Below are 17481 nucleotides of genomic sequence, written 5' to 3' on the forward strand. Positions count from 1 at the left end.
CTGCCTCTTAACCTTAGTGAATGAAATGTTTATTTCCACGATTGTGTGGTTGATAATTTATATACATGGGCGTGGATCACTAATTTCGCATGTGCTTTATATATATATACACATATATATATATGTATATATATATATATATATATATATATATATATATATATATATATATATATATATATATATATATATATATATATATATATATATGCGAACTAGCTTGAATGGTCCCCAAGCCAATATGTGTGCATAAATATATGTATGTAATCTTGAGGTTATCTTGAGATGATTTCGGTGCTTTAGTGTCCCTGCGGCCCGGTCCTCGACCAGGCCTCCACCCCCAGGAAGCAGCCCGTGACAGCTGACTAACACCCAGGTACCTATTTTACTGCTAGGTGACAGGGGCATAGGGTGAAAGAAACTCTGCCCATTGTTTCTCGCCGGCTCAGGATCACAAGTCCAGTGTGCTGTCCGCTCGGCCGACTGGCTCCTGTACACTATCTATCTATCTATCTATCTATCTATCTATATATATATATATATATATATATATATATATATATATGTATGTATACACATACATGCGTACACATGTATGTATGTACATTAGGTGAATACATCTAGGTGAATACACACAGGGCGTACATACGTATACAGTATATAAAATCCGAAATATATACAGCATATTGCTAACGTCGACGTAGGTTTTTTGAATGCATCGTTGAAATAAACTTGACAATAAAATTATTATGACAAATATTACAGATTCACTAAATTAACCCATATAATACTTTTAAGATCGATAAATTCTTACAAAGTAACGCCAAAACAAGCGTCACCTCTTGGCGCATGCGTAGTAAGTAGAAGCTCTGTGGCTAGCGAGCGTGGGCGGTGAGTGGCTGGCGTATAGTCATAGAATAGAAACGAGTCTTTGCATTACGGGCTGCCTCCACGGGGCTCTGAAATCCGTTCTCAGCCGCTGGACTTCATACGTGTCGGACGCGTACAGTTACTGTTAAGGAAAATAATAGTTATAAATGGCTGACCAGGAGATGGAAGGACAGGATTTCTCGGAGGATTACTCCGGGGGAGACTTTCAGGGCAACGGTATGGAGAACGGTGATGGTATGGCCACTCAGGAATGTACGGAAGGCGGCACGAATAAAAACGACAGCGGCGCAGCAGACGCACCCGGCAGAGACGATGACAGGTATGTCCAGGTGTCGTAATTCCACCTAAACTACGTTATAAATTAGAATCATTATATTTTACTATTGCAAAATTCTAAAGTACATGTGCATCAGTATTAAGTCTTTGCTATTAACTTAAGTGAAGCAACAAGAGGCATCCCCCCATATTTATCTGGGTTTATCTGAATCATCATGGCGAAAAATTGTATATTTTCTTGTTATGATAGTCGAGGGTTTTGGTGCCATGATGAGCGCGCCGATCAGGGGACACTATCGTTGAAGCCTGTATATATATATAACGTCTTGTAGACTGTACCGTTCACGACAGCCGTGATCACCAAAATGGCGCCGCCAGCCACCATTTTCCTTTTGCTTGACGCTCCACCATGCGTTGACTTTTATCAATAGTCAAATGTTCAGTTTTTGAAACACCCTGGTGCGTTCATACGGCATTTGTTCGTTTTGATAAGTTCTTGAGTTATAAATCCAGGATGTTTGCAGGCTTTCGGCATCATCATTTTACTATTAAGCTTTTCTTTGGTTTTCTAGGTCACTTATATTGATTCATATTCTTCATGTGGTCATATTTCAGTCTCCTTGCTGTCATTGTTGTTGGTTCGTAAGTCGGATTTAATAATTAGGCTTCAGTGGCGCGTACAGTCTTAACGTGGGTGGGATGCCTCTTAACTTGCTATTTTGTAATGGTTGTTCAGTCACTTTTGTGGGAGTGTCCAGAGATCCAGATAACGTAATTGACGCTCTACAAGCCTCAAGTTTCGTCAAGTCCCAGCTTGCTTGTGATGATGGTACTAGTAAGACTAAGGTAACGTAACTGGAAGGATGAGCCAGCTAGGTCCTGGGATCACCACTAACGGCGCCTTGTTTTGCTTCCTCCCAGGTGGCAGCTACTTCGGGAAGAAATGTTGCCCCCTTGTAGCCCGCCGCATCCACACCAGGGTATTTATCTTGTGTTGTCTTAGTGGTTCAAAGGTTCATCTCACTGGTTCTAGTTTTCTTATCATGCACTAGAACTGTACCTCATTTCATCTTTTTTTCGATCATTTTCCCCTTATATCTATTTCCATGTTTTGCCCAGACTTTTCAGAATAATGTAATAGCAGAAAAGCAGTTGATTTTGGCAACTAGCTTGACGTGCCGAAGTGTGGGTTAAAAAAAGATTTGTGCAGTATTTCTCCCTGCCATCTTAACTAGAAGCAGAAATTCAGCCTTAAGGTACAGTACATTTTAGGAATAAGTCAAAAACTTGTAGAGTATTATGTACCAAGTCTGATTCACTTTTTTGTTGCAGGAAATTGTTTGTTGGAGGACTGAGCTGGGAAACAACAGAAAGTAAGTGCTAAATAAAATATACAAAATTATGATTGTATGTAATGGCTATGGTACTGGCAGTATACTTAGAAATAATTGTTTAACAAGCCAAATCTAACCTTGTGCTAGACACTTTCGTTAACCAATGTTCATAAATTACAAACTTTAATTTTACACAACTGCTGCTTATGCTTGTGCTCTCGATAGTGCTAGTATCACAGCAAATATTTCATGGGATTTGTCAAACATATTAAGGTATTGATCCTTGCATTTGACTCCATAGGACCACGTGTGCATGATTTAGACATTAAATTGGCACCTTGTGTTGATTTCGGGGATCAATGGTACTGTGGCCCGGCCTCTGACCATGCCTCCCACTTGGTCTGGTCTATCCGTGAATACTTTCACATTAAACTTAGCACAATAACCTTTGCTAATAATATATAACAAATGAAGTGGTAAATTATGACTTGAGCAGGGTTTGATATCTTTATTTTTAGTTCGTTTTTAGATTTAAGTTCAATGACTAGAAAAATTTTCCTGCCAATTTTTATTGCATCTGGTATTGGCAGTCAACAAAAAAAAATTCTGGAAATTGACTTGCATTTATTACACCTCTCTAAAGTTAGGCATAAATATGGTACAATATTTTTAATTATTGAAGTTGAAATCTTAAAATTCGGTCATATATTCTTTAAGTGCTGGTACCAATCCCATATTTCAGTGCTCTTTTCAGTAAGACCATGTTAAGTTTCATCATCCATTCCCTTGTATGTAGATAGATTTTTACTTATGCCTGATTTAATAGTGCCATTAGGTTTTTATTAAAAGTAGAGCCAGAAGACCTTTAGCACATGATTATCAGGCCGTAATACAAGTAAATGGGCAACCACAGTGGAAGCATAAACATGAGTTCAGATATTTTTCAAATTCTTGGATATACCGTACCTGGTTTTTTCTGGGGCTGCTTTATCGATAAATACAACTCTCCAGGCCTACCATAGTTAAACTAAAATGCATAGAATATTTTGCATATTTTTCCCCAAACTAGTTTTGTTTTAAATGTGCCTAAATAGTGAAGTTTAGATAGCAATTAAATTAAAAAAAAGTAATTAGATTTTTTCTATTAATATAATACCCACTCAAATTACACCAAAAATGTCCAACAATATTGGATATAAATAACTTGGCACCCAGACTCCGATAATTTAATAAAATATTTTACATTGGTGTAGAAAACTTAATATGATTTCTTAAAGTAAAGATGGTTTTGCCCCTATCACTTTACACAATTCTCTAGTTAAAAAATAATTGTGGGGAAATTTGACTTGGCATGCATCCGTACCCCTAGTCATTTAAAAAGCTTTAGAAAATGACTGCATTGTGCAAATTATTAGCCACACAGCCTAATTGACTGAAAGCCTCCACTAATGCAAAACAACCATCAGAAGGTTAATAGGTTAACATAAAAAAAGTTCCCCATTTTTATTTAAAGGCAAATTGCAGTGCAGTTACCATATTTGCTGGCATAAAAGATGCATCCTTACATAGGATACAACCCCTATTTTACAAGGATATTTTGTGGGGGAAAAACTATTGCCTCTTAAGATCAATTGTATATTTTTTTTATATTTTGGGCTAGAGAATTGCTGTACAGGATATGAAATTTGTATTTCTGGATGTGGTGTTTTGTGTTGCCGCATTAGGCCGCCAGGACAGAGCACCGTCAGTGCTCTGGTTTTGTTCATTCATGCATTGCAAATGGTTGACAAGTGAATGAAAGTTAACATTCTTTCAAATTTCTAGGAGCATTTTTCATGTAACTCATAAGTCTTTTAAGATAAGTTGTTAAATAGTATGACATTGGGTGTGGGTTATGCATGCTGGGTGGTAAGGTGGTGATCTTGCCTAGTATGCTCATTCGGCACCCTAGTCTATAGCACTCGGTGTCACATCAGTCATTAGATGCCAGGCAATTTTTTTGATAGATTTAAAAAAACCCATCTTATACACTGGCAAATACTGATGTAGTACGGAAATCGTAGATAGTAGAAAATGTGCTAGTGTACCATTTTAAATACAAATTAAAAAAAAATCTAATGTGATATCTACTTAATTCAAGTACAAGTGAATAAGAAAAATTATTAATTTTTGGAACCCAAGAGTTGTATTGTAATGTAAAAAAAAATTAGCATCTTTTGCTTGTATTTTGAGGGGGGGGGGTGAGTGATTGTTAATGATCCTAATTTAAACAATTTTAAATATTACCTTAAATTTATTTAATGTTACAGAATCATTTTAAGAACTGTAAATCCTTAAATTTTCTTTACCGATTTAGATATGAGGAATTATTCTTCAGGTTTTCGATAGATTACAATTGATCATCCCATCATTAGTTGGGTGACTTGCAATGAAAATATACTTTTAAAACTTGTGTACTTAAGTCTTCCCAGCTTGGTACCTTCTCTGGATATAATGGCCTTTGAATATTCCTGCTCCTAAATTTATTTTAATGACATCCTTCACACAAACTTAATATTGAACATCTTTAAGATGTGTTTATGCCTATTAAGTTATAAATTAAAAGCTGTACAAGAGTATATAATAACTTTCGTAAGTGGGATGGTTTCGTTCTTTTAATCCGTTTACCTTGTTTCTCGTGAGTACCTCGTTTACCTACAATCATGGTTGGCAGGGTGTCTATCTAGTTTGGGTAAAGAAATATTTTGACTCTGAATTTTGAAATTTGCATCCATCACCTTCACATAATTTAATACCACTGGATTGTTTTTCCCCCTTCACATTTGCTTGCACTACTGGCAAAATGCATACTCAAGCCTGGCTAACTGTAGCTTTATTTCTTCAGCCAGAAATATTTTTCATTCTGGGAATGCCAGGTAACACCCAACTGGGTATTTACAAAAAGTTTAAAAACTTCATAAATCCTTTGCTGCAAAGGATAAATACTTTGCTTCATAAATATAGCTGGATTAGTCGCAAAAGGTCCAACTTTATAAGGGTTTATGCACAGGTAACTTGACAATTTTTTAATTTGTCTATTTTCATTGATAACTTATCCCACAATGTATATTAAAAAAAGTGGCTAGGTGAATTTTAATCAAGAAAACTAATTATTGCCTTTTATAGGAATGTATAATCAAAACCATATATCCTTAAAACTGACATGTTGTATTCAGGCCCTAATTAAAATGAAAGTACTTAGTAACAATGTGATCAAAGTCAAATACCTGTATGCTGTGATGGAGTACCAGAAAGTAGACTTGTATTAAATTTTAATGAGCTGGGAAAGTTTATAAATTTGTTGCAATGATTTAACCAATCTACCATAAACCTAAACATGCTATCTAAGGCCCAATGTTAATGTGCAATACTAGGCCTAGGAATGTAAGTTTGATTATTAGCTTTATATTTTTTTTTGGCAAATATTAGTGGTAATTTTGGTAATTTGATCCCATATTGGCAATTTTGACTAGTTTCTAAAGGATGGGTTGCTGATTCATAAAGGATGAACCAAAATGTTGTAAATCCAGCTTCATTAATGTACATGATGAAAATTTCAGTTCTGCTTCTGAGTTTTTATGAAGACTTACTACTACTGAGGAAATCTCATAAAATTCATTATTAATGTACTATATTAGATATTAATGCTTGTTTTATTCCACAGAAGAACTAAGGGAACACTTCAGCAAATATGGCAACATTGAAAGTATAAATGTCAAGACAGACCCAAACACAGGCAGATCAAGAGGATTTGCATTCATTGTCTTTGGTAGCCCTGATGCCATTGATAAGGTTAGTAGTTATCCATTTTATTTGGAGAAAATGCTTATATAACTATTGTGTATTTAATTGCCTGAAATGTTAAAATTAGATTGTATTGTCAGTTGGAATATGAAATTTCCTATTTTAATGGTCTCCCTACAGTTAAAATTTTCAAATGCCATTTTTCATGGCATGTCAATTCATATTTTTAAGTTTTTTTTCAGCACCATATTAAATCTTGAAAATATTATTCAATATTGTCTACATTGGAATTAAAAAAACAATTCTTGGAAGTTTTGTGCATAAATTTTAATTTAAACTGTAGTTTCAAATTAAGTTTTGCTTTGCAGGTTATAAATGCTGGCGATCATGTTATCAATGGGAAGAAGGTGGATCCCAAGAAAGCAAAAGCCCGCCACGGCAAAATCTTCGTTGGTGGATTAAAGGCAGATCTTTCTGATGATGATATAAAAAGTTATTTTGAAAAGTTTGGTACTATAATCGATGTAGAGTTGCCTTTTGATAAACAAAAGAACCAACGGAAAGGCTTCTGTTTCATCACTTTTGAACAAGAACAAGTTGTTACTGAATTGTTAAAGACTCCCAAACAGAGCATCAATGGTCATGAAGTAGATGTTAAGAAAGCCACACCCAAGCCAGATGCAATGGGGATGATGCGAGGGGGTATACGTGGTGGTGGCGGCATCAGAGGTACTCGTGGCACTACCATGCGTGGTAGAGGAAGAGGATGGGGCGCCAACTGGAACCAGGGTGGCTATGGAGGCTATGGACAAGGGAGCTATGGAGGCTATGGGGGTTATGGTATGTGTACAAGTAATATTGTTTAAGCAGTAGTACCCAAGTTTTCAACGAGATTGTGTAACTGGTTGGAAAGTTGGGTACTTAAAGCTTCGTCCTGTATCCCGCCAGTATGGTATGCTCATAGACATTTGACTTTGATGTATTTAGGTGATGTGGTCTTGAAGAGTAAGAGACTTAACTTACATTCTAGGTCCTTAAATCTAATCTTCATTGCAGGTGGCTATGACTACGGCTATGGTGGATATGGGGGATATGGTGGTTATGGTGGCTATGGTAATGATTACTATGGCTATGGCAGCGGGGGATATGGTAGTTATGGTAAGTATCAGGCTCGTGCTTATGTTAATATGGTGTCTAGGATTATTTGAACTGCATGCCAATTTTAAATGAATGTCCATTTTTTTTAGATATGCATGTAGCCCCTAACCTCGAATATAAATAAAAAATTGAAAATATACATAGGCTCACTTTATGGGGCAGCCTGTACTTTTAGTGTTCAACGAGACTGATTATTTATGGCGGTGTTGGCCCTTACCAGGCGGCCAAGGGTACGACGGGAAGAGCCAGCGTGGGCGGCAGCAGACGCGGCACCAACCATATTGAGAGTGGTCGACGTGGTGATTACGACAACACGTGGAACGGCACTGACTACTAAATGTTGACTGCTATCACTGAAGTGGCTACAGAGCCTGATATGCTGCAACACAGCCACGCCTGCGTCCATGTCAAGTTGCCCCATCTATATTTAAAATATTTATAAAAATGGAAAATGACAAAAATGTGATTGTCACAACAAAAACATTTATAGTTCATGTGAAGCATTCCTGTGTACAGGGCATTTCACTGTACTCTGGACAGTTCATACAAATAATTTTTTTACGTAATTTTAAGAATTTTATTTCCATGGCTGTACAGTCCTACATGTATGAATAAATGCGATTTTTTTGTGTAAGTGTTAAGTTTTAATCAACCTAATCTTTACATGTACAAGTCTGCCAAAAGCTAATAAGCAAAGATTTGGTGGTTGTAAATCGTAAATACCATACTGCAAAACTTGTAAATTTGATTTATTAGTTGCTTTACAGTACTAACTTAAAATTTGCAGTAATGTGCAATAAGCAAGAACTGAATGGCTTTTTAGACTAAAGTAACTTTTTTGCAATGGAAAAAGTTGCCCCAAAATCTAATCTTGGTATAAATTACAATTAAGGGCATAATTCAACTGCTTTATAAGTTGTTCCTCTGATTATCCCACATTTGATGGCGATACATAATCTTCCGGTTACCTTGAGGTGCTTCCGGGGCTTAGCATCCCCGCGGCCCGGTCATCGACCAGGCCTGGTTGCTGGACTGATCAACCAGGCTGTTGGACGCGGCTGCTCGCAGCCTGGTTGATCAGGTATCCTTTGGAGGTGCTTATCCAGTTCTCTTGAACACTGAGGGGTCGGCCAGTTATGCCCCCTTTAGGTTTGGTGCCTTTTGATAATTAAAAGTTGTCAACCAAATTTTGACTATAAAAAGGCTGCAACTGTTCAGTTTTAGTATTGCAGCCTAAATAGAAAGGTAATATTTTTTTTCAACGAATTTTACACGTTTTCAATAAGCTTCTACAACCACAGGTTTCAAATGAAATCATTTCTATGACCAATCACATTAGCATATAAGAAAGGATCTCTATGACTATGATTTTCCAAAATGTTTAGTTTTACTAATACAAATACCCCCCAATAATTATGCAAATATGTTTACTACTATTTATAAAATCAATAAATGAACTTGGGAAAATACGCTTCTTACAGATGGTTGACAAGCTACATATAAGGTGTAAGTCTGGTAAATTTAATAAAAAATGTTGTTACTTGAATGTAACTTCTAAAGTGAGAAATAATTGCAAAATGGATGTCTTAGGGTGCTGCCATCTGTGGCTGTTTGACATAATCAATTTCCTCCAAAATTGGCACCTGTGCAGTCAGGTGTACAAGTTTCATGCAAGTCTTAGTTTTTTTTTTATATAAAACTAAATTGCTTTATTATATGCTATTGTGATAGCAGAGTCATGGACATGATTTTGGTTGACACTTATTTGATGTTATTTTTTTAACATTTTGGAAAATTTCACTATTTTTTGCTCCCTTCCTGTTTATGCTACGATGCGGAGACTGACCAGATGACACCCTTTCCATATACAACTAGTCAAAAAAGTTTTATTGAAATTGAACTTAGTTTTCATTTATTGCATATTTGAAACTGCAATCTTTTTTGGGGGGCATGTGGGAATCTAGTATCCCCTTAATGCAAATTTAGGTATTTACATGGTGGTATTCTGTTTGTCAAAGTAATCAAATATAAACTTGCTTATCTTTAATTTATTAATTTTATCCATGTAGTTACAGGATGAGAGCTATGCTAGTGGTGTCCTCTCTTCCCAGCATTTGACAAAGGAGGAGTACCAGATAATTACTTCAAATCCTTACAACTAAGTTTTGACCAATTTCTCTAAATATGTAGATTAGCAAAACTAAAAATACCTTATTTGGTCATTTGAAGGTGAGAATACACCTTTGTATTTGTCATAGTACAGTTATTACATTTGTTAGTAAATTTTTTATGATAATGCCAAAATGGTGCCAGTACATGTTCTGTACAGTAGTTTTTTTTTTTATCTAGATTTGCAATTACGCACTGGGCCAGGCTTCGTTGGTTAAACTCAAAACAGAGATGTCTGTATCTACGTCTAGGACGTCGATACAATGTCCTCTAGCTTGCATTAGTCTAGATAGCGAGTTTGTACTGTTAAAATGGTAGGGAAGGCTTGTTTCGTAATAACACAAGAATGTGCGTCTGACTAAATATTTTATTATAAAAAGATACACGTTAAAATGTTTTCTTAGTGAATTGACCCTTGCCATAACTACAATTGACTCAAATTCTTTTAAGTACTGACAAACTGGATTATACTAAAGAAAAAAAGGCAAATGGTACATTGTGAGCATGGAGAGCATAGTTACATGATATTGTAGCATTCTTATAAAAATTTAATAACAATGGTAAGTGTAACAAACTACACAAGATTCCATTCTGTGTTATCTGTAGTTATTAAACTACACAAGAGCTTGAGACATTATTCCTCTTCCTCTTTGTGGTCCACAATAAATGTCAAATGCACATCACCATTACCCACCACATTCACAATTTCATATTTTGTTTAAGACGGTTGCTTTATACAACTATGAAGAGCACTTACCACCCTTAAAGCTGTGTGCATCCTTTTAAAAACAACCTTTTATACTCCACATGAATAAATCAAATGAAACTTATTATGAAACCTTAAATCCAGATTGGAAGTCATCCTGGGCACCTGATTCATATAGTAATGGATGGCGAGTAATAAAATACCAAAACTAATCAACCAAATGCAAAAATTAAACTTATAATAAAGTTACAGTATATGTATTCCGATTGAAATATCCAACATAACTGAAGGAGACTAGCAAAATAATGTTTAAAGAATGTTATACAGAGTAATTTATGGGTATGTCGTGTGATTTATTCCCAACCCCATTGTACGAGTAATCAAATAGGACAATAAAAATAACCCATGCTTTTATCCCATATTGAGGTGCTCAATATGGTATGCAGGCTCGGGTTGCTATTCTTTAGCTTGTGAGATACTAGATGTGAATTTTTCTCTCTAAGGAACGACTGTGGAGTAACCTTGTATGGTTATATGCTTGCTTGTGTCTACAGATAATGATGTCCCACCTCATAGCTATCAGGTACCTGTTGTGAATATTTCTCAACTTTCAAGTGCTATATTAAACCACCTTTTAAAGCTGTACATGGAATCTCAGGCAACTTTACTTCAAGTTCCTTTCACTTGCTTACAACCCTTGCTGCATATCACTACTCTAACATATTTATGAACTGGTTTGTGTGCACACATGTATATACAGTGTGTATGCACACATTGTATATATTGTGTGTTTATGTACATACATTTTTAAAAAGAAAGTAGATAGAATCCAATACTGAAAACATTAATAATAATAACCTAAAGCTACAAAATCTTTGTAATTTTAATTTGACTAAAAATACAAACTCACCAGTCCTTTCACCAGATGATACATACACAAGAGCCTAAATGAGTAAGGCTATTGAGTACAGTTTATCACACATTCTACTTCTACACTCGTGTATAATGTACATTAGCATAAATATAAAAGTTACTAAATTTACTCATGTAAGTCACAAAAGCACGCTCACAAAGGAAACTACGGGTGCACATACATGCACACATTATACAAATTCACACATGTACAAACACGCGTATAGAAAATTATATTAAATGCATCTAGGCATGTAGATTTCTCCAAGTCTCTCCTGTATTAGCAGAAAGTGTAACTTTCTTCATTGTTAATATAAGAATAACATAATAAAAGAATTATTAGGCATATCATATGGTGTCACATTCTTGTGCTTTTCTATTTAGTTCACTGGGTTATTAAACTTCCTCTTAACTTCTCCACTTTTTATACAAATATAAATTTCTTAAGCTGAAAAAAGTTAATTTAAAATATATTACATGACATTTTAATATCTGGAAATTTAGTTTTTAAAAGCTATTCAAAATACTGTACAATAATTGTTAACAATAGTGCAAGTACTTTTAATTAAATAACATTAAATAATTAAGTAAGTAAACATTGTTAAATCACTGGATATTGGTTTCTATTCATGACTGATATTTAAAATATTTGTCATGAAAAAAATAGTACTGTAAATGTACTTATAATTTAGGTCCTAGAAAATCATCAGACCTGTACAATGACTGGGAAGAATATTTAAAATGGCTTTTGTGGTTACCAAAACTATACACGTTTAGAGGGCAACACATTAAAATGGCTTAATCTGATTAAACAACTTTGAGACTAAATATCAGTCTTCAAGTGGTTTAATACATCTAATTAGACATTAGCAGAACTAACACACTCAACTTTATATCTACATGTGAAAGCTCAGCATTTTTAACCCTAGTTGCAGTATTTCCTCTTGACAGACCTAACCACATTGTGCTGCACTGCCAACATAAAATTTTAAAAATTTACTATGAATATTAAAATTAAATTCATCTTTCCTGCTTCCTTAGAGACTATCCAGTTTACTAATGGTGACACCAAACAAATTAAGCAAACATTTTCTGGGTTATCCTAACATTTTAACAATCATTTTATAGGTGAAAATTGCAGATAAACTTATTGCCATTAGTTACTTAACCAATATTTGTTGATGCATAGATCATCTTTCAAGAGACTGAGACTAAACCAATTTTAGAAGATATACAAATCCTTTTCCCAGGGTGTCTTAAGATGCAGAGGTCTTCTCAAGCGAGTTTTTAAATCAATATATGCAGTTTGGGACTTCTTCCAAGAGACAAAGTTTAAACAGGATTAGTATGGTTGGCCTGAACCACAACTTCCTCCAGTGCTGAAGATTAAAAAGGAACTCGCTATTAGAACCATAAGTCAATATTTATTTTTCTTACTAATAATGCAATTGTTATAAATTCTGTACAATAAATATGTTTATAACACTAAAAATGTACAATAATTTTCCTCTAATATTATTTGCCCTACACTAGTACCCTGGGGTAAACACTCCAAAAACATCACAGTCCACAGATGCAGGTACTGTACAGTATGTATACAGTACCTGCTGTATACAGTACCTGCAGATGATTGTGAGGAACAACATCCCCGTAGCCTAGTCTTTGACCAGGTCTCCTGGTTGGTGGTCTGGCCAACCAGGCTCTTTGATGAGGCTGATTGCAGCCTGACGTATGAGATAGCTTGGTTGATCATGTATTCATTGAAGGTGTTTATCAAGTTCTCTTTTGAACACTGCAAGAGGTCGGCCAGTTTTACCCCCGTATGTGTAGAGGGTGAATGTTGAAAAGTTTTGGGCCTGTGATGTTGATCGAGTTCTCTCTCAACACTAAAGGGCAAAAGAAGATTGCACCCGAAAATCGCAGTGGTAGTGGTTTAAAGGATAAAATTGAAAGAACCAGAATAATGCCTGGAGCCAAACCCAGCCCATGGAAAAGGCCATGCTAGCAAGGTTTTGGTTCCCACATCTCTCCAACACCAGAGGTGATTCTGCAGGCAGAGTAGTCACTGACAGCAAAAGAAAACTGACTGGGAATCCAAGACCTGCCCAACCAAGTGCAAACCTGGAATGGAACCAATTGAGACTTCCTCCGGTTCACCAGGAACACAAGAGAAGTCCCCACCCCCCTCCTCCTCACCGTCTCTCATAGGCCAACGAGTCCTCAGTAAAGGTAAAGTACCGTTAAATGTTCACTTACTTTATTTACGGTTTATATTTATACCTCGTTTTTGTATGAAAAATATGAGTACAGTAGTATTATGTATAAAAAAAAATGTTATTTTTTTGGGCGTGTGGAACGGATTAACTCAATTTACTTATGGGAAAATTCATTCGGGTGAATTTTTTATTTACAAGCCGTCTCTGGGAACAGATTAAATTAAAAATCCAAATTACCACTGTATATGGTGAGTTAACCATATGGAGCAGCTATGGAGAAATGGTCATACCCGCCTATGTACAAAAAAAAAAAAATGATAGATTTGATAATTTGTATGCAGAATATAAGTAAAACACGAAAATAAGTGAATATTTATCGTTTCACTGGGCGGAGGCATTCTGAAAGTCTAAGTCTGTCACTTGTCAACAATGCCTGGTGCTGGATTTTGCTCACACTTCTCGATTTATTCTCTGATGTTTCACCGATTGTTTTATCACTTGTTTTTCTTTATTTATATCCATAGAGAGCTTTTATTTTCATATATGCATCACACATGTAAAACCCAGAGAATAATTGTTTAAATCATCATATGATGATGATCACATTCCCCTAGTAACATTCATGACAATAACAGCATTTGTACCATGAAATGGTAGCAGGATTTTTTCATGGGTCAAGGTAAACTCCACTGCATCCACACCGATCTATTATTTCCATATTTGCATCATACAAGTAAAACCCATACAATATTTTTTTTAAATTTTCATACGATAACTGCATTACCCTGTGAATCAACAATTGATGATAACCGCTGTCTAAGGGTTAAGATACCGTATCGAGTTTCCTGGATAAAACTATTGGATTCCAGCTTCTACAATATGCAATTGCATTAATGGGATGCAAAGGACCTGTGAATAAAAGTTTGTAAGAGACAATGTAAATGACACTAGAAACATTTATAACCTGATAAATGAGCCAAGTGTGCACAGTGAATAATGAGTATTTTATTTTAATAGTTAGGCTTCTAGCAAGGAGACAAAAACAGTGTTAATGAACCAACACACTCATGGATCTGATTTGCTAGTGCAGACTGACTTAGGAAGATGTATCTCCCTCACTGGCTCTACAAACATGCTAGGTTTACAAAAAGAAGTGGATGAAGATATGGTTATAGTAAAGAGTATTCTTGAAACTAGCCTAAGAAAGAAAACCACATAAGATTTGCATGCAGTGCATCAGTACAACTTAAAGAGATATCTCACTAACCATGTGTGTGGTTGTTAGTGTATCCAGTACATATCATTTCATTTTCTTCATCATCTTCAGCCCAGCGCTGACGGGCACCTAACAAATCATCTGTGTCTTCATCTACACAACGCTGAGGATAGGTAACTCCGTCACCCAAACTGAAAACAAAAAATTAAATACAGTACAACCTCGATTCGACGTACCCCGATTCGGCGAATCTCCGGCTAGGTCGCATACTTTTCAGGCTGGATTTACTCACCCGGTTCGGCGTACTGTACTCTGGTTCGCCGAAGAGGGGGAATGTGCGGATTTGCTTACGATGTTGGGACAGAGTTCACAGACTGGTGGAAAACTTTCCCATTCTATCACAGGTTACAATTAATAATTCCTTCGTATGTCAAGTTGGATCACACAAGTGGACCATATGAACCAAACACCAGCCAGAATGGTCCACACAAGTGAACGACTGTGTTTCCATGATTTTCGTTTACTGAATTGTGGCACATGTATCTTTGTTGATTAATTTAAAGGCTAAAACATGAATAGCTAGCTAATGTGTTGAAATCTATTTATATACATTTTGTGATGAAACAAGATGAGTGAGAGTGGACAGATAAGAGAATACAGTACTGTAAACCCTCACTTTACAGTGAGGTTTCACTCACTTTCATCTGTGTCATCATAGTTCAGTGACTCATGACTTTGAAAGTTTCAGGTTAATAAATCGTTTCTAAAACCGGTGTTTTAATAGCTCTTTATTATCCTAATTAAACTAAACTAAATACAACCAAAAATATACTGTAAGATGATAGACATCTGCCATTTTATAAATTATTCTTGTTATTGGCACAACTTCAACACAACATTCAAAAGGTGACACCCCTGGGGTCAACACTTGCATCAGAGGAGCTCCAGCATATTTCAACAATCCTAAGTATTGTAGTACAGGTTGATGATAGTGAGTGGTGTCCCAGAGAACATAAAGGTATAGTGCTTTTGAAAAATAGATGAGATAACAGGAATGTGCTAAGGGAAGTGAAAAAATTGAGAAAATGTTGCCCCAGTGTTTCAGTGCAGAGAAGAACATTCAAGATGGCCGCCGGCAAGAGGAAAAACAAAACAGAGCTTGATTTTGGGGATTTAATGAAGAAAGCATTGATATTAGCAGTCTTCACAACAAGTTGGTAAAATTAGATACTATAGTGAACTCATGTAGATATAGTCAGTAAATTGAAAGAAAGCAATGACCATTTGTGTAACAAAGTTTTATGTCTTGAGGGTTTAGTGAAAGACTTATGCAAGGATAAGAATCAATTGAAAACCATATTGCAAAGCCATGGAAGAGGAAAATAAACTCTTAAAAATAGCTTTGGAAGAAGTTAAAACAAATTTAAACATAGATGATTACAATAGGTTTGGTAAGGAAATTCAACAGGAGAAACAGCTTTTGTCAGCACAGATGAAGTAAGTTACACAGGGAATAGAACAGTGCAAGAAGGATATGCAACTTACCTATGCACAAGTGCCCAAGGAGAAGGAAAAACTGATGAAGCAGTAAAGGAAGCCAAACACTGCAGTAACCAGGATAAAACAAACATTAGGCTGGAAGTGAGAAAGGAATTGGCATCTAACCCAAAGTTGGTGCAAAACACAGTTGATCAGAGTAAGTCCCTGATAATTTTTTATTGCAAAGAAAAGGAGATAACATCTAGGTCAGAAAGAACTGTAGAAGATGCAAAAGTAGTAGATAAAATTGTTGGCCTTGTGGAAGGTCTAACTACCATAGAGAACGTGTGCAACTACAGGAGAATAAGCATGTACGTAAAAGGGAAAGATTGACCTTTGAGGGTCACCCTGAACGGTGCCAAACAGATGGAAGAAGTACTAAGGAATACTAGAAAATTACAAATTACAAAGTGATGAGGATGGGAAAGTGTGGTCGTTAAGACGAGACCATTAAAGAGAAAGAGAAGCTCAAACTAAACCTTGTAGAGGCAAAACGTCTAAATGAGAGGGGAAACGAAGAAGAATTTTTTTTTCCTACAAAGTGTTAGGGGTAGGCAGGCCAGTAAAATGGTACAAAAAGCCAAACCAACAAAATTGCTACAGAGAGGGGTAGTGAAGAATAAGGAGAGTGGGAACATGTTCCTGAAAATAGTATACACCAATGTAGATGGAGTGAGAGCGAAGATACTGGAGTTAAGTGATGTAATACAGCTGCAGACACCAGACATTGTTACACTCACGAAGACAAAACTTGAAGATGTTATTTTAAATGAGGTCATATTCCCAAGGGGTTACTCAATTTGGAGACGGGGACAGAAAAATTAGGAAAGGCGGTGGCGTTGCTGTACTGGTGAACGAAATAATGATTGCCAATCCACGAGAAGTTGATGTAATAGCACTAGAGATCTGCCATGAGGATGATAAACTAATGATCATAAATGCATATAGTCCACCGCCAAGCAACACATGGACAAAGGAGAAGCTAGATAGTAAATGAAAGGGTCTTATAACAATAATGAGAGAGATTATATCGAAAGCGGATAAAGATAGATCACGACTCTTGATAGTCGGGGACTTCAACTTGAAATCCATTGACTGGGAAGCACATGAAACTAGAACAGAGGATTTTTGAACCTGTAGATTTGTAGACCTCATCCTGGAAGCATTCTTGTATAAACATGTTAAACAAGCTACGAGGATGAGGGAAGGGGACGTTCCCTCCATGCTAGATTTGATATTTACCAGGTATTTGACATTCAGTACCTTCCTCCCTTGGGTAAA

The 17481-nt window shown here is 36.0% G+C and overlaps 2 protein-coding genes across 10 annotated transcripts in view; one reads left to right on the forward strand and one right to left on the reverse strand.

The window, feature by feature from the left end:
- Positions 1–930: 930 nt before the first annotated feature.
- LOC123756484 (RNA-binding protein squid) lies at positions 931–8076 on the forward strand. 3 transcript variants are annotated; one of them, XM_045739674.2, is made up of 6 exons: positions 931–1210; positions 2500–2540; positions 6205–6332; positions 6653–7124; positions 7341–7442; positions 7663–8076. In XM_045739674.2, exons 1-6 carry the CDS (start codon positions 1038–1040, stop codon positions 7725–7727), a joined length of 981 nt encoding a protein of 326 aa, XP_045595630.1. In that variant the 5' UTR covers positions 931–1037; the 3' UTR covers positions 7728–8076. The 3 variants fall into 3 exon arrangements, with proteins under 3 accessions (XP_045595630.1, XP_069187434.1, XP_045595633.1); XM_069331333.1 differs by having other exon boundaries at positions 7341–7440; positions 7650–8004; XM_045739677.2 differs by lacking the exon at positions 7341–7442.
- A 1884-nt stretch (positions 8077–9960) lies between these two features.
- Positions 9961–17481, reverse strand: part of LOC123756482 (palmitoyltransferase ZDHHC20-B) — a 73202-nt gene continuing 65681 nt past the window's right edge. For all 7 annotated transcript variants that reach the window (XR_011229624.1, XM_045739671.2, XM_045739668.2 and 4 more), the window contains 2 exons: positions 14713–14852; positions 9961–12608 (listed from right to left, as the gene is read on the reverse strand). Coding sequence is in view for 6 of the 7 variants with exons in the window: in XM_045739671.2 (XP_045595627.1) it covers positions 12562–12608; positions 14713–14852 (187 nt within the window). In the remaining variant the exon portion in view is untranslated. The remainder of the gene's footprint in view (positions 12609–14712; positions 14853–17481) is intronic.

This window comes from Procambarus clarkii, chromosome 25, assembly GCF_040958095.1.
Source record: "Procambarus clarkii isolate CNS0578487 chromosome 25, FALCON_Pclarkii_2.0, whole genome shotgun sequence".
In the NCBI taxonomy this organism is placed as follows: Eukaryota; Metazoa; Arthropoda; class Malacostraca; order Decapoda; family Cambaridae; genus Procambarus; species Procambarus clarkii.